The 22485-nt window shown below is 36.0% G+C and overlaps 1 protein-coding gene across 5 annotated transcripts in view; it reads right to left on the minus strand.

Moving 5' to 3' along the window:
- srgap1a (SLIT-ROBO Rho GTPase activating protein 1a) overlaps positions 1 to 22485 on the minus strand; it is a 130159-nt gene that overhangs the window by 9613 nt on the left and 98061 nt on the right. For 4 of the 5 annotated variants that reach the window (XM_067390122.1, XM_067390121.1, XM_067390124.1 and 1 more), the window contains 5 exons: positions 18513 to 18618; positions 17791 to 18015; positions 14581 to 14660; positions 8082 to 8262; positions 4772 to 4909 (listed from right to left, as the gene is read on the minus strand). In XM_067390122.1, the coding sequence (XP_067246223.1) occupies positions 4772 to 4909; positions 8082 to 8262; positions 14581 to 14660; positions 17791 to 18015; positions 18513 to 18618 (730 nt within the window). Of the gene's footprint in view, positions 1 to 4771; positions 4910 to 8081; positions 8263 to 14580; positions 14661 to 17790; positions 18016 to 18512; positions 18619 to 22485 lie in introns of those variants that run through there. The other variant, XR_010895519.1, reaches the window with a different exon arrangement.

The following is a 22485-nucleotide window of genomic DNA, read 5'->3' on the forward strand; positions in this document are numbered from 1 at the left end:
CTTTAATGTTTAGTAGTGGACATGGTTTTAACACTAGTCATCACACGCTGCATTTGGCAACATCAAGTGTTCACTAACCTTCAGCGCTCATGCATAATTAGCATCGGTGTCAGAGGCATCTCCAGAGTATCTGTGGTAAGACTTACTCTGCATATTCATGACAAGAGACCTGGCAGGAAACAGCTTAGCACGAGTCATAATGATGCATGATGTCTGTGGGTCTCACAGTATTAACTAAAAGCGCCTCTCAGAGAAGATGCCTGATGTCAGGATTAAAATATGGGAACCACAGGAAGTTTGTAAAATTAAAATATCAGTATCAACAGTTGTGCCTCTAATAAACTTTTTCAAATGTTAATATTCGTGTTTGTCAAGGAGACAATTCTGTCAGTGAAGAGAAAGTAAGCAAAGAAAAATTTATATAATGACGTTTTTGCTAATATAATAAATGTAATATCTCATTTCCAATCAGGCTGTAATTATGTGTGAAGCTGTTGTGATGTGTGAAAATATTAGTTAATTATGCTTATTTAGAGCACATAATATGTTAGCAATAAAATTAGCCTTAGGAAGGATTTTTCACTTTTTTAGAAAGACTAAAAAAAAAATTTAAAACAGAAAGATGTGGTTAGACATGGAAAATGCAATGGAAAGCAGCTTTTAGTTATTATATCATTATAACTAAAACCATTACAAAATTATTTTGTTAACTGAAATAAAGCTAAAATAAAAAAATACATAAATAAATGAAAATATTAAAAAATACTATTATAGCATACACATAATACTCAAATAACTCTGGTGGAAATGTACGGAAGAGGATTAGGGCCAAGCAATAATAAAAAAAAATAAAACCATCTCGAGATTAAAATTGTTAAATTTCGAGAAAAAAGTCGAAATAAAATGTTGAGATTAAACTCATTAAATTACGAGAAAAAAGTCGTTAAATTATGAGAACAAATTCGTTAAATTATGAGAAAAAAAGTAGTTACATTTCGAGGAAAAAAGTTGAGATAAAATGTTGTGAGTAAAATCATTAAATTACGAGAAAAAAGTCATTAAATTATGAGAACAAATTCGTAATTTAACGACTTTGTTCTCGTAATTTAACGAGTTTTTTCTCGTAATTGAATGAGTTTATTCTCAACACTTTATCTCGGCTTTTTTCTTGAAATTCAACAAGTTTTTTCTCGTAATTTAATGAGTTTACTCTCAACATTTTATCTTTACCTTTTTCTTGAAATTTAACGAGTTTTTTCACGTAATTTAACAACTTAATCTCGAAATGGATTTATGTTTTTATTATTGCTTGGCCCTAATCCTCTTCTGTAGAAATGACAGTTGTTCATGACAGTTTAGGGGAAAAAAGGACGGTTGTCTTGTAATGCACGTATATCCACTAGTAAGTTTGAAAAGTGCATATTTATGTAGAAAGTGTGCAACACCCATAAATTATTTCAATTAGTAAGATGGAGTATTTCTAGCACAAGTGTTCAGTCATGAGTTGCCTCTTAACTTGTAATTGATGAGCTCTCGTAATGCTCATATAATCATTTTGACAGTCCGTGACAGATGGTAATCAGTAGAGATGCTAATCTGTGAGTTCATAAATTAAGTAACTGTGCAGCTTATAATGACCATATTAAGAAGAACTGAAGTGAATTTGTATGCTATTTTATCTAAAGCGTCAGTAGAGGAATTTGTCCAGCAGAGAGCGACCTGCACTGCACTAAAACAAGGAGCGACTCAATGGTGCACTGCTGCATGAAATCAAAGAGTATCCAAAGACAGTCAAGCCATAAAAAACACAGAAATGAACTGAGGATTTTTATGGAAAGCCATCTAATACTGCTTTATAATGACTATAAATTATTCAAATTCATATTGAATGTCATTTAACACTTAAGTATCAGCGTCATTTCATTTCTACAGCGCAGATGTCAGCTGCATGGGTCTGTTATCACATTACAGTACACTAACATTCACTGCTTATCCAGATTTCTGGCAAACTGAATGTAAACAAGTACCGAGTTCATGTGTTTGAGCGCCCGCCTCCTCTGCTAGGAATAGTGCTGACATATCAAAAAGAATATTTGTCTTTGGAGATCAACACTTTATAATTTGATTGCCATAATGTCATTGGGTTTACAGTTGCAGAGGAAGATGTCCTCATCCGCTAAGGAAGTATGTTTGATAAATGCACTTATGGAAGGAGGAGAACATCTAAATAAAGACAAATGCACTGAAAGATTTAAGAGGCAGGAAACATAACTGCATGACACAGAGGGATAGAGTGAATGAAAAGGGGAGAGAGCAAATTAATACAAGACAAGTCATAAATAAAAATAAAAAATGTAATAAACTTCCGTTCCAGGTATTTCTTACTTCGTTCTTGTTACTTAAAGGGGACATATCATGAAAATCTGACTTTTTCCATGATTAAGTGCTATAATCGAGTCCCTGGTTTATCTACCAACCCAGAAAACGTGAAAAAGGATAACCCAGTAACTTTGTTTAGGCAAGCCTTTCTTTGCAAACATGTGGAAAAACGAGCCGCTCAGATTTCACTCCCCTTGTGACGTAGGAAGGGGATGATCTTATAATATTACCACCCCTTAATCTGCACGTTTCCACCCACGGCGCCGTCTACAGCCAAGGCAAAAGTTTGAGCAAAGCATGCTAACTGTTCTGTCGTTGGCTGCACAGACAAGCACAGAACACTATTTAGAGTCGGTTAGCTTGGATAGCCTGCAAGTTGACCCTGGCAAGCTCGATTGCTAAAAAAGGAGCGTTTCTGTCCCAGCGATATTTTGGAAAAAATATTAGACCATTCACTGCATTTGATAGCAATCATAAACGTTAGCCTGGTGTGTATGGCTCTGTTTGGCAAGATTAACATGATGACACGTTAGTCGATGAGTTGAATCAACTCCACAATAACTACATAAATGTATCCACTAATCATTCAGAAACCACCATTTGCATTCTAAAAGTTGTAACTTCTTCCTGAGTCTCTCCATCAGTGTCAGACTCCGGTTTGAACAATGTAAGGCTGAACACCGTTACTGACAATAGTTATTTTGGCTGTGTGAGATTCTCCAGTTTTGTTGTTGTTGAGCAACCGAAGCATGAGCTGTTAAAGCTCCGCCCTCTTCTGGAAAGCGGGCAGGGAGCAGCAGCTCATATGCATTTAAAGGCACGCACACAAAAACAGCATGTTTTTGCTCACACCCAAATAGGGGCATATTTGACAAGCTATAATAAATGATCTGTGGGGTATTTTTAACTGAAACTTCACAGACACATTCTGGGGACACCAGAGACTTATATTACATCTTGTGAAAAGGGGCATTATAGGTCTCCTTTAACCTTTAACCTTAACCTGCTCAAATTAAAAAAAAAGTTCTCTTTGTCCAAATGACATGAAACTTTGTACAGTTGTTAACACTTTCTAGATCTACAAAGAAAAAAAATTGGAGTGATATCTTGTTTTTATGTTAGTGTAAAAAAAAAGGGTCACACTCAGGGTCTTCGGGTCTCCACAGACCCCAGGCAACAAAATGTAATTTTGCAACAAAATAATTGTTTTTTAAAAAACAAATGTAATTTTACTCTGTTTATTAATGTTTTTACTTCATATTTGTACAGTTTTTGGAGGATTTGTCATATATTTTAAACTTATATAAATAAATAATTTTTTTTTTTAATACGAAAACAGCTTATTATGTAAAATTCACTTCATAAAAGACCCACATTTCTAACTTTCATTCATGGGGATAACATGGATAATTTGAAATGGTTTAGTGCAAGACTTTTGCCCCTCTTTTGGAAAATGCAGTTCTAAAAGTAAAAAAAAAATATCCACTATTTGCTATGTGTTATTTGACTGACTGAAAGACATCTTTTCACAAGTATTTTTCAGTTGGATTTATATCTAAATATTATGAAATCACAATTATGACAATAAAAATTACTTTGTCAAAGTTTAGCATTTTTTTGTACTGAAAAAAATAAGTTTTTCAAAAATGTTGATTTTGAAGATGAATTTTGTCCATTTTCTAAGTGGAGTCTCATCATAATGTAACAATATTGAAAAACTGATTTTTTTTCATTACAAAAAATACTAAACTTTGACAAAAAGTAGCCTTTATTGTTATAATTGTGATTTCAGAATATGAAATATTATTATATGAATCCGACTGAAGAATACTTGTGAAAAGATGTCTTTCAATCAGTCAAATAGCACATAGCAAATAGTGGCGCTCTGCAGCCATCTACTGGTAAAAATGATAGATTTTTTTTACTTTTATAACTGCATTTTCCAAAAGATGGGCAAAAATCTTACACTAAACCATGTCAAATTATCCATGTTATCCCCATGAATGAAATTTAGAAATGTGGGTCTTTTATAAAGTGAATTTTACATAAAAAGCTGTTTTTGTATAAAAACATATTTAAAAAAAATATATTTTTAATTTATTTATATAAATAAAAAAAAATATGATAAATCCTCCAAAAACTGCACAAACATGGAGTAAAAACATTAATGAACAGAATAAAATTACATTTGTTTAAAAAACAAAACAAGTATTTTGTTACAAAAGTCTGTGGAGACCCCAAATACCCTGAGTGTACTTCCCAAACGAAGACCGCACAAGGGTTAAGGAGTATTTGACTGATTAAAATTTGTCTTTTAATTGCCTGTTTTTTTTTATTCAATACACTCAATGTCTTGAAGCAAGGGAATTCTGTAAAGGTTTTGTTCACTCACCTGCTGATATAGGCATCAGGTAGTCTGCTGTCTGTTGGAGATCCAATGTCCCTACTGGAGCATTTCTCCTCTCCTCCGTGTCCACTGCTGGCCTCGCTGTCTGCTTTCTGACTGAGTGTGTCAGAGAATGTGTCATCCCTGTCAAAACCAGTACACAAGCAGTTACAAGCTTAGTTTAATATTTAAAGTCAAACTATTTCACATCAGACAACAAAATTAACTCCAAATACCACCAAAACACATTTCAAAATGGACAAAAATTTGAGCCATGGTGACCACTCTTTGGCTTGTATCACTGAACTTGTCCCAAAGAGCTCTGCACTCAATATTCCCCAATACACTTAATATAGGCCAGCAAAAAATGCAATTGTAATTTTTCTAATTAAAAAAAAAAAAAAAACACAAATAGCAGCTAGAGGTTTGCTGTTCTTGTTTGTAGAGCTGCACAATTTAGCCCAAAATATTGTGATAATATATCAAGAGTATAAAATAAAAAGACTATGAAATAAAAATAATAATAATGATTATTATTATTATTATTATTATTATTAGTAGTAGTAGTAGTACTATTATATGCATTTACAGTTAACTCAGACACATAAAAGATGCGATAAAAGATTTCACTCTGTAAAAGAACATAGTGCTGCAGTTTGCATATATTTATTTCAGTAATGCAGCCTTTGTGATTTAAAAATCACACTAAGACATATCACAATTTGGTTATATTTCGACTAATTGTGCAGCCCTAATTGAACATGACTCTTAAAGTTCAAACTTTTTCGGTTTCTTCTTCGTTTGTCAATAACAAATGTTTCAGCAACATTCAAATCAATCAAGGACATTTTTTTCTGCTTCAATCTCAAATATGATAATGATTTGCTTTCAATATTTCTTCTGATAACAATGCTTCATTGCAATCTTGTAACATTGCCCTTCTTCAACGCTTTCATGTGAAGGTCAAGCGATACGTGATTCTTGTGTTGAGTGGTGTGTTAAAGCCTTGACACGAGGCATGTAAAGCTCTACAAGTCCCGTGTAAAATCACAGCTGTTGATACGGCTTATTGGACAGTACATTAGGTCACATGTGCATGTTTTGAGCACCAAACAGACATTTCTATAAGCTGAGATGTGAATACTCTCCATTGTACGTGTGCCACTGTGCTGACAGAGGACATCCTGTGTGTATGAGCTGCCCAACTGACATCCTTACACTCTCTTGGTCTTTTATTGGACTAAGGGACTGACGCTGCTGGTACAGGGCCTCGTAAACTCTTTCTACACCAGGCTGTAAATTCTCTTAGTGCCACGAGCCAAGAACACACATCAACAGAGGGTCATGATGTGAATTATTGATACACACACAGTCGGCTGGTATGGGCTCTGTTGTTGGCGTCACTCGGTACTGTGCCTGATCCATTAGATTTGCCCCCTTTATGAGCCATAATCTGTTCAACAAGGCGCCAATGGTTGCCCAGGCGGAACAAGTTGTCATGACAATAAAGGGATTTACCAAAGGAAGATGGTCCACAGCAGAGTGCTGCAACTAAACTCAGATGTGGCTCATTTATGTTCCAGATCTAACAAGGTGCCTACCTGGACTGCATTTTACGCATCACAGGTAGTCACTAAGAAGGCACTACGTCACAAAGTAGGCAGCTGCCTTCTAAGTCTGTATCCCCTATGCCTACTTCCCTATTACACAATATGCAAAAGCAGTATGCCAAAATATACAGTATTTAAATGGCAGATACAGTATGTCCAGACTATATCATTTTATTAATGGTTGAGAAGGAAGTTCTTCATCAAATGCAGTACCTACTCAAATTGTAGGTTGTGTATCTCAAGGAGAAGGTAATCCCAGAATGCACTGCAACATACTCAGTGAAAAAAAATTGTGGACAAATCAAAAATACTATTCAAATTCAAACTATAGGGCTGGGAAAAATAGCATGCATTCTGGGGTTCAATATGGTATGTTTGATGCATTAAAAATAATTAATGATTGTACATTGACAATTATATATGTAAATATATTTATTTTTTACATGATTATATGTTATTAAAGGTGCCCTAGAACTTTTCTAAAAAAAAAAAAAAGATGTAATATAAGTCTAAGGTGTCCCCTGAATGTGTCTGTGAAGTTTCAGCTCAAAATACCCCATAGATTTTTTTAAATTCATTTTTTTAACTGCCTATTTTGGGGCATCATTATAAATGAGCCAATTCAGGGCTACTGGCCCTTTAATTCTCGTGCTCCACGCCCACGGAGCTCGCGCTTGCCTTGAACAGTGCATAAACAACGTTTACACAGCTAATATAACCCTCAAATGGATCTTTACAAAGTGTTCGTCATGCATGCGTCGGATTATGTGAATATTGTATACTGTTATATTGTTTACATTTGATTCTGAATAAATTTGAGGCTGTGCTCTGTGGCTAACAGCTAATGCTACACTGTTGGAGAGATTTATAGAGAATGAAGTTGTATTATTGCATTATACAGACTGCAAGTGTTTAATAATGAAAATAGCGACGGCTCTTGTCTCCATGAATACAGTAAGAAACGATGGTAACTTTAACCACATTTAACAGTACATTAGCAACATGTTAACGAAACATTTAGAAAGACAATTTACAAATATCACTAAAAATATCATGATATCATGGATCATGTCAGTTATTATTGCTCCATCTGACATTTTTTGCTGTTGTTCTTGCTTGCTTACCTAGTCTGATGATTCAGCTGTGCACAGATCCAGACGTTAATACTGGCTGCCCTTGTCTAATGCCTTTCATAATGTTGGGAACATGGGCTGGCATATGCAAATATTGTTACGTAACAGTCGGTGTTATGTTGAGATTCGCCTGTTCTTCGGAGGTCTTTTAAACAAATGAGATTTATATAAGAGGGAGGAAACAATGGAGTTTAAGACTCACTGTATGTCATTTCCATGTACTGAACTCTTGTTATTTGACTATGCCAAGATAAATTCAATTTTTCATTCGAGGGCAACTTTAATCATTAATATGTGATTAATCATGAACATTTCTACCATTTTATTTTTAATTTATTTTATTTTTTATTTTATCCAATGTACGAAGAGTCGCAAAATGCATTTCATGACATATTTTATGTGTATGGTTGTGTGTGTGATTATAAAATTTCAATCTAAATTTTAAATTATTATTGATTAAAATTATACTTATCTAATGCAGAAAGGACTGAGTAGACTACTACTATCCCTGATATATGGATCATTACAGACAGTGGAGTTGTTTTATCACTGTAGAACAGTAGAGATACTCACATATCCTGCACAACAATGTACTGGTGAGGCACTAGACCGTCTATGCCATTGTGTCTGCCTTCCCACCAGTCATCTGACGCTCTCTGGTACAGCAGCAGAGACGCACCCTTCTTAAAGGACAGCTCCCGTGCAGAGCGCCCCACATAATCAAATTTTGCAATGGCTTCAATGGGCTCCCCTTCTGTAGAGGAAAAAAAGACACAGCATGGTTAAATCATTTAAGTTAGGAGAGAGGAAATAGATGTCAGTGACTTCATCAGCAGCAGATTTCCATTGGAGAATTTCCAATCATAACTTCTGTGTGATCAATTAGCTCTTCCGCATGGGCGGCATCACCCATTTCTACACTTTTGACATATGCTTCATGAAACGCCTAAAGGGAAATAATATGGATCCAGTTGGTGCTATTTACATTGCTAAGTCGAATGAAAACAGTATGCCTGTTCGTTAACATGTGAATGAGAGCATTTGAATGCATCAGCGTTATAGGGTTTCTGAATAGTTGCTGCACATGCCTTTGCTGGCGTGACTCCCTTTACGTAAGAGGCACAGTGGGCTTCAATGCATGCGAAGTAGCTGCAGTTTTGGCAGAACGGGCTGTTCTCATCCTCAGGACAATCACTATCATAATGCCTGCCAACTAAGTGCAACAACTTTTACAAATCACTGAGGTGCAGTGATGGTAACACTATGGTGCGTGAGCAAGGTACAAGAGATCATGCTAAATTATGAATTAAGTCACAGTTTAAGTGGAATGAGTTATATAAAAAAAAATGTATGTAATCATATTTATCTATAAATATTTAATAATGATAATAAAAAATATAAAAAAAATAATTTAAAGAATTTTTCCTTAATATTTCTATTAAGCAAAATTACCAATCAGCATCCAAGTGCTGTGCATTTTATAACAGGATATAAAATGTGATACTGAATGAAGTTCATAACTATGGTTTTCCATCATAGTATTACCATGTCCATAAATCTCTGGTAACACCATGGTACTATTTTTGTGAAAACAAAAGTCTCATTTAAAATTTAAAGTAACAAAATCAACTTGTATTTTATGTAATTAAATGCATATTGTGAATATTTGTTCAGTCTTATTAAAGGGATAGTTCACCCAAAAATGAAAATTTGATGTTTATCTGCTTACCCCCAGAGCATCCAAGATGTAGGTTACTTTTATTCTTCAGTAGAACACAAATGATTATTTTTAACTCCAACCATTGCCATCTGTCAGCCGAAGAATGGGAACTTGAATCAATAAGAGTCAAAAAACCTCACTTCCGTTGTCAGAGCGCGATCAGACCTCACTAAGCGAATGCTGAATGCAGTTGGACATAGTGGTGTTTTAGAGGTAAAAATGATATAAATACTGTTCGGTTTCTCGCACAAACCGATCGTTTCGTGTCTTAGGACATCAATGTGTCGTCACGAGCCGCAGGGTTTAATTTGGATTCGTCTATGCAAGGTTTTTCGTCTCTTATTGATCCAAGTTCCCATTCACTCCCATTATTTGACTGACAGACGGCAGCGGTTGGAGTTAAAAATCATCATTTGTGTTCTACTGAAGAAACAAAGTCACCTACATCTTGGATTTGCTGGGGGTAAGCAGATAAACATCAAATTTTCATTTTTGGGTGAAATATCCCTTTAATTCTTTAAGATCTGTACTGCATTTTGCATCAAAGTCAAGTATCAAAACGGTCAAAATTGTTGGTAAAAATGTAATAACATTTGCTAGTATTCCAAAAATCCTTTGGTGACACGCACAGCGTTACCACAAAATAACAAATGTAAAACATTAACAAACCAGACAAAAGAGAATACACAATTAATCTTACATAGGGAAGACAGTGAAAGCAATATAAAAACGAGAGGCACAAGCTCAAAGAGGAAATGCCTTTTCATTCTCAACAGTCTGGAAATGACAACGAGTCAATGAGACATGACAGACGTGAGTTGACTGTCTGAATTAATAGGGCTGCTCTGAGAGCAGGCACCTTGTTAATAAAGAGGATGAGGTGGAGATCAATATGGCCATCAACAGTCCACACGTCCCTGTCTCTCCTCCATCTCTGCCTGACAGATGCTGTCATTCATCGAGTGTCCTTGCGAAAGCCTGTTCATGTATCATAGTGCTGCAAGGACAGTGTTTGTGAAGATGGGCGACAGACAAAGCAAGTCAAAAAGCAGAAAGTTACCTAGATTAAATGTGTTTTTTTTCTCAAGAAACGGTCAAAGAAAGAAAGCAAATCCATATTTTCATTTGTTTACTCGTGTCCAAAACCTCGCTCACTAAATTACACAAAGGCACTTTGGAACTTTTAATTAATCATGGCAGTCTGTATTAAAGAAGCTGTAACTCTTTTGGTATGGTACTATTTTTGTTCGCAGACATTGTTCCTGCAGCCGCTTGCTCTACCGTAGTTCATTGCACATTGTACCATATGGGCTTGTTTTTGCCCCCAGAGGAGAACTAACAACCCATGCTAGGTTTTCTGGCTTAACATACACTGCTCTAGCAGTAACTTACACACCAGCACCCGCGGCTGCAAGCAGACCCAGGAGGAATAGAGGCTGACAGAGTAGAAAACTGTGTTTGCAAGCTGCATTTCCTGTTTTTTTATGTTTTTAATGGAGACATGCTTGCAGACTGCACGGGTACTGCCATTTAGAAGAGAAAATTAGCTCTTTGCAACTTTGTCAGGGGCCAGTTAAGAAATGTTTTGTCTTGTAACAAAGACCAAATGTTTTAACAGTTTAAATGGTTTTCTACTCAAAGACTGGCATTTTAACAAAGCTTTGTTTTGAAACAGAAACAGCCTAATTATAGTCAACATGACATTGGCATTCACTACTCATTTTATGACATTTTACTGAATTTTCAGCATCATTACTCCAGTCTCCTGTGTCACATGATCCTTCAGAAATCATTTTTATATGCTGATTTGGTGCTCAAGAACCATTTCTCATTAAATATGTTGAAAACAGTTGTGCTACATAATATTTTTGTGGAAAACGTGATACAGGGTTCTTTGTTATACTTTATTTCAATGGTCCACTTTAGACATTCTACTAACTAAAAGCTACTTATAGATCTACTAGTAGATTGTTGGGTTAGATGGGTTAGGTGTTAGGGTTCAGGTTAGTAGAACAAGTTGACAATGTCTGTTTGGGGGAGCATCAAAATAAAGAGTTAGCAGATATTAAGCAGACAGTCTACTAATACTGTAATGGCTGGTAGTTAACATGTAGTTGCAAAGTTACTTATAGATAGCAGAATGTCTAAAAGTGGACCATCGAAATAAAACTGTCAACAATTTTTTTATTATTAAGAAAATAGAGTCATTTTTTAATTAATGTTGACTTTTAGATACATCAGATATATCACACAAACCAACATTTCCAAAACACCTAATCTTCTCATTCAACGCCGGTTTCTCGCAGATGCTGAGATTTGTCTTTTTCCTCCCAAGAGTACATTATGTCTGCTTATTCCAGTTCACTTGAATGAATAAATGGCTCTAAAGGCATAGCAGGGGTCCCATCACTTGGTAAAGTGGTTTTCCAGACAGGCCCTGAGACCAGACAATCCCCTTCAGATGCAATGATTGAGGACAGATGCTGCACTGGTCACAGGTTTGAGCGGGCTGATATAGTTATTCTCCAACAGTCATTGGTTCCTCAGGACGTTCTCTATAATAACGGCAGCTAATAAATTCCCCCGAAAAAGGCTTTTTTGAGAGAAGATTTACAAGGATAATATAACCTGAAATCTCTTATTATGAAACAAGACAAAACACACAAGCAGCCCATAATTGAGATTGGACATAATTAATGTTCTTAAAGCAAAAAAAGGAGAATTCCTTCACTGGGAAGAACCTCCTCAATACATTCATCATAAAAACATTTGGAGAAAAACCATGGAAGCTGAGATCAATTTTACAGTCTTCAGGTCAGTTATGATTTGGCCTGACATTGATATCCGACATCTGCGTTAGTTAATGGAAACCCTGACATACGTGAAGTATCAGGTTTCTCAGTTAAATGTGACAGATTCATGAAATTTAAACAGACAGTAAGATTGGAACAGTCAAAACTCATCTTCATCATGTAGAAGCACATGTCCAATAGTGGTTTACGAATATAAATAAACTTGTGAGTAATATCCTTCAATAAATTAAATTAAAAAAGAATTGAACACTAGAAGTTCTGGGTTCTGTGTATAATCTGGTGGATATGAGATCTGTCTGTTCAGCTCCGTTTAGAAATTGGACAAGCGATGGCGACATGACGTCAGAGTTGGACACGAGTCTCATTTTCTATAAACACTTGTCAAGTGATGCAGGTTATACTTAACAAAAATGTGAGTGCCACTTAAGCATTCAGAACTTGTGAGGGTTTTGTAGGTGGTTGTCAAGGCATTTCTATGCAGTTGCTAATGTATTCTGAGTGGTTTCTAGTATGCAGTTACTAGGGGTTTATCCTACAGTGTAAGTCTTTTCATCAGTTTTATCAAAAATCTTAAGTCTAAACGCTTACAAAAGAAGAATAACTTTTCTCAACAAGCTCCAAGATTTAAAGTATCTTTGATGTTTGTAGTACAAAGTGTAAGGGGCAAATTATGTGTCTTAGTTTAATACTTAATACTTATGGTCAGGGGTTTGTTTAAATCTCTAACCTTAAGAATGAACAATAATATTCTTGCCTTATCCAAATAATTAATTCCTATTTGAGCAATTACAGGGAGTCTCTATTCCCATTTGTTTTTATGTTCCAAAAAAAGGTAGACTTTAAAGCAAATATCTAACAAAATTAATGTGCTTTTGGCATTTCTGATACAGTCCTATAATTTTTCTGACTCTGCTTTAGGCCGTGACACACCAAGCCAACGTCAAAGGACTAGCGGCGACAAAACCCAACTGTGTTGTCGCCTCTGCGTCTCGGCCAAAAAGCTGCGCTTGAACACTCAAAAAGGACTACAGCACTCTCTCCGGGTCGTCTTGACAACTTTGCTAACTTTCAACACTTTGGCTTTTATTCTTGTGCACGGTCTCATTCGCTAAACTGAACAGCCAATCAGGGATGTGTTTTCCAAAGCCAACTATGGAACTAAGTTCCATCATTACCAATAGAGTTCAATGTAACTTGCGACCAAAGTTGGCTAATGATGCTTTTGGGAAACCCACCCTAGAGTGATCTTTTTCACCAACGGCCCTGATGCCGATTCAACGTGCTAATTCGGGCAGACTCACTCCGACGTGTGGAACACTCCACAAAAACAAGCCTGATAGACATTCATTGATGGCCGACGTTGGCGGACTGCCGACCGTCGTCTTGGTGTGTCATGGCCCTTAGAAACTCACTCTTAAACAATAGAATAAAATGTGGCTTTTGTCTGTCATAGAAATCTTAGATATGGAAAAAGCACACTTCCCTCTTCTCTTATAAAATAAAGCACAAGAAAACAGGCATTGTTCAAGTACAGACAGAGAGAGACAGGAAATGTGTCTATTTTCAGTGAGGTAACATACAGGTCAACAGTAACATTTTCCTTTCGGTTCTTTTGAATTACTGAAGAGAAGATGAAAACAAACCACTTGATTTAGTTTTCACAGTCTGAAACTTGCAGTTTATTTCTCAGATTACACATGGGAATTGATCATGTGTCATCAATGGGCCAAGCATCTGGTTTCAGTTGAGCTATGGGAACTTTTTCCATAATAAAACTACATGCAACTATATGAAGAACTCAAATTTGTGGCAGATTTGCATGTATTTTAATGTAAATAGCCCTAAAGTCATTATAGACTGGTCTATGTTGCCCTGCAGTATTGGAAAGCATTTACCATGCTTGATTAAAACCCCCTTCTTTGTTTACGGATGCTTCTCCCTTCCCAAAGGATTAGAAAACAAAAAGAAGGACCAAATAGTTGGACATAGTTCTCCACTCTCTAACAATCATTTAATTTAGAGCTGTGAAAAGTGATTACCCAAAGGTCAGTGCACACAGGGATTAACCCTTGACTGGCCATGTCAGAAAATGTCATGTGAAGTAAAATCAATCCAGAGGCTCGATGGACATTGGCTGAAGCCAATCTGAGACAATGGGAATAATGACAAGCACCCGACTGGACAGGAAAAGATGACCTAAACTTGTTCTTATGACCTCAAAGTGCTTTCTCAAGGCCAATTCACACTGCACAGACAAACGCCAACAAACACCAACAAACAAGTTGGCTATTGGATTTAGAATTTTATGAAAAATAACTGTCACGTTTACACTGCCCCAAGAGAACATGTAAGCAAACCCTGACCAACGCCAACAGACGCCGTCAGGGGCAACACACTGATCCAACAAAACCCTTACAAATGTTTGTTGCCATTTGTCTGTGTGGTGTGAATCGGCCTTTAATGTATAACCAACATACACTGGCATGGGATGTCATACTGTACATACCACTACAGGGTGTGGTAAACAAAATAAACATACCATCCTCACTAGTGTGGGTCTCCATTCCTCCATCTTGATCAACCTCCTCAAGAGCTCCATGTTCACTGTATGGACTCTCACTGCAGAAAAGAGAGGAAATAAATCAAGATAAATAATTATTTAGCCAAATAATATAGGTTTATACATTTTTTAAAGACTTAAAGGGATAGTTCACCCAAAAATGAAAATTTGATGTTTATCTGCTTACCCCCAGCGCATCCAAGACGTAGGTGACTTTATTTCTTCAGTAGAACACAAATGATGATTTTTTTAACTCCAACCGCTGCTGTCTGTCAGTCAAATAATAGGAGTGAATGGGAACTTCTACTATAAGAGTAAATAAAACTTGCTTAGACAAATCCAAATTAAACCCTGCGGCTCATGATGACACATTGATGTCCTAAGACACAAAACGATTGGTTTGTGTGAGAAACCGAACAGTATTTATATAATTTTTTACCTCTAATACACCACTATGTCCAACTGCGTTCAGCACTCAGTTAGTAAGGTCTGATCGCGCTCTGACAACGGCAGTGACGTCTCGTGCATATACTTCAATGAGAGCAAGACATCACTGCCGTTGTCAGAATAAATACTGTTCGGTTTCTCACACAAACCAATCGTTTCATGTCTTAGGACATCAATGTGTCGTCACGAGCCGCAGGGTTTAATTTGGACTTGTCTATGCAAGTTTTATTTACTCCTATAGTAGAAGTTCACTAGCATTATTTGACTGACAGACGGCAGCGGTTGGAGTTAAAAATCATCATTTGTGTTCTACTGAAAAAACTCAGTTACCTACATCTTGGATGTGCTGGGGGTAAGGAGAAAAACATACAATTTTTGGGTGAACTATCCCTTTAATAGATCATGGCATTTACATCTGTAAACCTAAATATTTAAGGACCAAATAACTACATTTCAGTAAAAGTCAGCCAACTTTTGATCTAAATACTTGAAATTAATTTTGCAGAAACAAACATTGCTATGCCTATGTATAAATCTAAAAAAAAAAAAAAAAAAAAAAAAAAAAAAACATATATATATATATACACACCATGGTCTGTCTGAATACTCAATTCTGATTGGCTAGAAGGTGTTCAATGCACAGGTAGTTCAATGCACAGGTAGTTCCACAGCTAGCTGTGCATTAAATTATTTTAATGTGGCCAGAATGCTATAACTAACGAGCCGTAACTGATTAAAATAACCACCATTTTCCCCCTTCCACACAAATATTGGACATCAATGACAGCTTTAACTTGTCAATGCTGGGAAATGACCATAGTAAAAGTGGCATAATCCATGGCTAGCTGTGCATTAAATGATTTAAAGGATCATGTGACACTGAAGACTGGAGAAATGATGCTGAAAATTCAGCTTTGCCACAGGAATACATTACATTTTAAAATATATTAAAATATAAAATAGTTATCTTATATTGTAATATATCATATCATAATGTTAATGTTTTCACTGTATTTTGATTAAATAAATGCAACCTTGATAAGCATTATTAAAAATCTTAACGACCCCAAACCTTTGAACGGTAGTGAATGTACAGTATGTATTTCCTTACATAAGTTAATGCATGCACAGGGAAACATAGAGTTAAGTCACAGGCAGAGTAAAACTCAGCATCAAGCAAAAAGTACAGAGGCTGTCATTAGTATTCAGGAGGAGTTGGGCAGGGTGATTGGAATTCTGTCAGTGGCACAGCATGGTTACTGAGACTGGCAGTAATGCCCTTCACATCCTTGCAGATTACCTCTGACACACAGTAAAGCCATTTCAAACAGAGCCTTGCCACTCCCACATGCCACACTACCAAAGGGGAAAATACGAGAACCGGCTTCGGCGAGTTTAAGGAGGGTGGATGTAATGATTTGAAATGCTCAAGTACAGATTCTTGCAGTGGCAGGTGTTTTACTTCAGTTTGTAGGGTGAAGACTTGTGGGAGTTGGGCCGCTCTCTTTGAGACAACAAAATCACTAGCCAACACATACACACAGCTGTGGAGTTGGCGGAAAATGTCTCTTTCCTCTTCTCATCCATGCGTATTTCGGAGAGAAATGAGAGTTGGTTTGGCCGGCGATCTTTCCTTACCTTGATGGTGGCAATTAACAAGATGGTTTCAGTCTGTCTCACCTAGTTGAAGATCTCCAAACCCTTAGGCCTCTAAAAAATGTCCTACATCAACTAAAGAGTTCACTATCTGCACGTCATCATTTCAAATAATTATCCACACCGAATCCAAACAAAGCTCAGATGCAGCTGGTCCCGTGACTCTCTAGATCCAGGCACACATACCTGTGATATTAAGTGTGTTTTAAATACAAACTTTTGGCCTAGGGGTGGGTATATCCTCACAAAGAAAGAATGAGAAATACAAGGCCATTTTATAACACAAATTTCAGCTATTTTACAGTTTCGAAGAAAATAACCATCACACAATTCAGACTGAAAAAAAGTTTCTTTAAAAGGAATAATTCACCCCCTAAAATTGATTGGAATTCACCCTCATGTCATTCCAAACTTGAATGACTCTTTCTACACAGAAAATAATGTTTTGAAAATGTTTGAAAGTAAATGGGGTCTAAACAACACTGAAAAAAGACATTTTACAAAATATCTTCTTTTGTGGTTCATAAAGGTTTGGAATGATATGAGAGTTACAGTGCTGTTAAAACTAAAACTAAACAAAAATGAAAACTAAAATTATAACTACAACATATCAATAAATACTACAATAAAATATAAATAATACTAAAAAAAACACCCGAGACTATCTACTTACGGGGTGACTATCCCTTTAAAATTATGCATTCTGGACCTTCTTCCAAATCGTTTGTAAGGATTTATACTCCTTTCCTGGATCAACTAGACCTGATCTTCAAAACAAAGCCGTCCCACCCTAAAACTGTGTTGAGAAAATAAGTGACTCACTACAGCACTGACTAATAATTTCTTTGAAGTTAAACAAACTATTTCACTTAAGTCACACCATGGATGTCTGGATACCACCACTAATACAGTACAGAAAAATACAACAGTCCAAATGCTGACTTGAACAAGCTCAGACGAATCTCTTCTCTCAGGCTGAGCAACCCCTACACATCTAACACTTCCTTCAGCTACCGAGACGCATTTACCCAGACAGCTATTAATAAATAATTAAAAACAACATCACCATCTCATCCTACCACTCACCAATAATCTCCGCCAGCCATACACTTCTCATAAAGGGGGCCGTCAAGCTCCTTTGAATCAGGAAAGATGGTCTCGTGGTGGATGATGATGGTTTTGATGACCTCATTGACATGGGCCTGGCAGGAGACCTGGTCCTGAGTTTCTGGAGTGGGCATGAGGGTGGGGCCAAAGCAGATGGCCAGATTATAGGGGTCCATCATGTTTTCATCACTGTACTGGGACAAGCTGCAGGAAATATGAACAAGCTATTAGGCAACCAGCAAAAAAAGCAAGGTGGTTTTGGTTTGAAGGTTTTAAAGACTCTTAATCAGATAGTTAAGTTTGAGTCTGGTCTGAGATTTTCAGTTGCACTTTATTTTACAGTACGTGTACTTACATGTATCTTACAGTGTACTTACCTAAGAAAATAATGAGTAATACTGAGTAATACAAGGTAACTACATGGGTTAAGGTTAGGTTTAGGTGTAGATTCAGGGTTTGTACCTAGTTATTATAATTCTGTAATAAGTACATAGCATGTACATGGGGAACAGGACTGTAAAATAAAGTGCTACCAGATTTTCTTTATGATATGGATCTAGGAATGATTTTGGATCTAAAAGTGATTGTCATTTACAATCAAGTAGCATATTATATCATCAGCACTTCGGATGTTATTTCAGATGTTATACATGTATGCAGTTTTAAAGCTTTCTGTGTGTTTGTGAGACATTCAGACTTACTGGTTGAGGAAGGCAAACAGATATCGCATGACCACGAGCACTGATCTGGGTACAGTCAGAAGGATCTTTCGAATATACAGCGCTCTCTCATACAGATTGTCTATTCCTACAAGAGGAAGAGAGAGAATAAGAGTAAAAATCAAAGAAATCAAGCAGAAATCAAAGAGCATCAAAATTATATAAATCAGTATAATTATATATACATTTTCAAAGAAAAGAAAATCTAATATAACCGACTTCAGAAAGAGAAATTTGAAAAATAAAACACCACCTATGATGTGTAAACAAACCTTAAGTCTACACTTGTTAACATTTCCTTCACATAGAAGCAATTGCACAGACAGTTATCAATAAATATTTAAAAACATCATCTCATCCCAAACCCCACCAATAGTTTTTTTCTCTCTCTCCATATATATACACTCAGAGCCTACGGATTTAATTATTACACACCTCATTAGGCTGAACACGACACATGAGAATTGCATAGATCGCAAAGATTGCATAGACGGCATTCACATTTGTACATTTAGAGAAAGTGTAGGAGTCCTGGACACATGCTTGTCCTGCCATGACATTCAGAAATTATTATTCAGGGTCGCCGTTGTCATCCACGCCACTTAGCAGCCTTGAGTATCTAATGACATGCCTCCATCTGAACGTACTAATTCACTGATAACCACATTATTGCTGCACTATTCATAGAGTTACAAGGCTGAGCTCATTATGTGTGGGGAAAAAAAAAAACACATTACAATGGAAAATCGTTCATTCGCACAAAGTTAAACTCTGCCCATGTTGCACACAGACATTTTCAATAGCCAACTATCACTGCAAAATAAATGACTTCTTTTAAATTTGTTGCAGTATTGTTATAAAAAGTCATTATTTTTGTTTTGTTTTTGCGTACAAAAAGTAATTTCATCTCTTCATAACATTAAGGTTGAACCACTGTAGTCACGTTGACCATTTTAATGATGTTTTTACTACTTATCTGGACCTTGAAAGTGGTAATTGTGTTGCTTTCTATGGGAGATTAAAAAAAAAAAAAAAAAAAAAACTATGATTTCATCAATCTTTATTTGTGTTCCTAAGATGAACAAAAGGTCTTACAGGTGTTGAACGACATGAGGGTGAGTACTTAATGACGGAAATTTGATTTTTGGTTGAGCTAACCCTTTAACCACAATGCAGTGCATTGTGAATATAAATATAAAAAAAAAAACAACATTTTTTTAAAAATTCACTTGTGTTCATTTAAACTGAATTGCTGCCCTCACCCTGGACCTAATGAAGCTGATTAACAGAGCATTAAAAGAAGTAAAGTCTCAAAACTATTTAACTCTTAATTTTAAAGGAGCTTAAAGATTAATCCAGAAGACTGGAATCACAGCAACATGTGCGAGTATTCCTGCAGCTCTCCTGCAGCAACTGGGTTTTTTCACTGGAGTCTTTATAATTTATTTCCTGTCCCCTCTGGAATTTCATTAAGCATCTTTGCTGTCTCCTTAGTAATGCACACTCAGGGTGTTTGACATCTCATACAAGCACCTTACTTAAAGGTGCCCTAGAATTTAAAATTTAATTTATCTTGGCATAGTTAAATAACAAGAGTTCAGTACATGGAAATGACATACAGTGAGTCTCAAACACCGTTGTTTCCTCCTTCTTATATAAATCTCATTTGTTTAAAAGACCTCAGAAGAACAGGCAAATCTCAACATAACACTGACTGTTACGTAACAGTCGGGATCATTAATATGTACGCCCGCAATATTTGCATATGCCAGCCCATGTTCAATGCATTACACAAGGGCAGCCAGTATTAACGTCTGGATGTGCACAGCTGAATCATCAGACTAGGTAAGCAAGCAAGAACAATAGAGAAAAATGGCAGATGGAGCGATAATAACTGACATGATCCATGATAACATGAAATTTTTAGTGATATTTGTAAACTGTATTTCTAAATGTTTCGTTAGCATGTTGCTAATGTACTGTTAAATGTGGTTAAAGTTACCATTGTTTCTTACTGTATTCACGGAGACAAGAGCCGTCGTTATTTTCATTATTAAACACTTGCAGTCTATATAATTCATAAACAACTTCATTCTTTATAAATCTCTCCAACAGTGTAGCATTAGCCGTTAGCCACGGAGCACAGCCTCAAATTCATTCAGAATCAAATGTAAACATTCAAATAAATACCATACTTACGCGATTAGACATGTTGCATGACGAACACTTTGTAAAAATCCATTTTGAGGGTTATATTAGCTGTGTGAACTTTGTTTATGCAATGAGATGAGAGCTCTGGGGGGGCGGAGAGTACGAGCAATTAAAGGGGCAGCAGCCCTGAATCGGTGCATTTCTAATTATGCCCCAAAATAGGCAGTTAAAAACATTTCTTTAAAAAAATCTATGGGGTATTTTGAGCTGAAACTTCACAGACACATTCAGGGGACACCTTAGATTATATTACATCTTGTAAAAAAAAAAAAACGTTCGATGGCACCTTTAACTTTTTCTACCATACTACATAGTATTTATGCTATATGCAGTATGTAAACTGTGCCCAGTATGCCCATTTTTGTTATGCATAGAATATGCAAATGACTACACAAGTCAAAATAAGCCGAATGCAACAGTCAGGTTTCTGAAAGTAAAAATCCTATTAATTTTCTCCAGGGGAATTGATTTTTAACTTATAAACCTTTAAAGACAGACATATTGTATGTAAGCTTTGAGGCTGTTAATCAATGATATATGCTTTTGTTGAAGCCATCAGCCTGCATTGTTTCAACTTATTTTTTCAAATACTTGTATGTAACAGTAGAACTATATTACTGTATATATACATATTATATACATATATATATATATATATATGCATAGTTTTCAATAAACAAAAAATATATTGTTTCTGTATACATAATAAACATTGTTAAATCAAGAGTTTTATTTTTATCCCTTTTATTTTGATTATATAATTTGCAATGCTTCATGGGATTAGTTGTTATTCTCATTAAAGCCGTTAAGTATACAGTCTTTTTTGCTAGATTTGTCAGATTTTTTTTGCTTCAAATCAAAGTTTGTAATGTTGTACTTCACCTCGTAGCTGGTTGGTTGGTTTGTTCATGGTTTATAACTCTTAAATGGAGACTATTTTAGAATCCCTATGGGAAAAATCGTTTCAGAATCAAGGTTATACTGAAAAAGTGGGTGGGAACTGCTGGAATCTATACAACACAGTACAGTATCCCACAACACAATGCATTTCTAGTATGATGACTGAACCAGAAGCAATTTCAGCAATTTTAACATCTTTCTGATCTCCTTTTTATTTTACTTTTTGATCTGACTGCCAAAACATTTCCACAAAAACGGTTTTTAAAAGTCAACACTGGATGTGACTCGTTGATTTAAACAATTACTTAACAATTACTTCAGCATACAACTATATAAAATGTTTGCATGCTGTTGAAAATACTTTAATATTAAGTGTATCCTGCACAGTATGCCATGCTGTATGCCACTAGCTCATTCCAAACATAGCTTCAGATTAACAACTACATCTTGACCTCAACGGATCCCATGTGTTGCTTGTGAGACACATAAGCAGCACTTATAAGAGCAAAATCAGCCTCTGCATAACATAATTAAAAACTGATGTGATCTGCTCTCATCCATTGCTACTTTAGCCCACACAGATCCCTGATTCATCCTCTGATAGCAGCCTAAAATAGCCATGTCACCATTAGGAAAAAATATCTGGGCTTTTGGGAATATGCTACTTGTGTTATGTGTCATACTTGAGCACGAAACTGGGTTTCCAACATGGATCCTCAGCAAAAGAAGCAATTTAAAGACACTGTCAAGCCTCACCACGGCACATGATTTCAGCTACACAACATGAAATGATCTCCTACAGTGCAGTGAACGAACATCTCTGAAAGTCTATATATAGATCTGC

Source organism: Chanodichthys erythropterus, chromosome 7 (genome assembly GCF_024489055.1).
Source record: "Chanodichthys erythropterus isolate Z2021 chromosome 7, ASM2448905v1, whole genome shotgun sequence".
Classification (NCBI taxonomy): Eukaryota; Metazoa; Chordata; class Actinopteri; order Cypriniformes; family Xenocyprididae; genus Chanodichthys; species Chanodichthys erythropterus.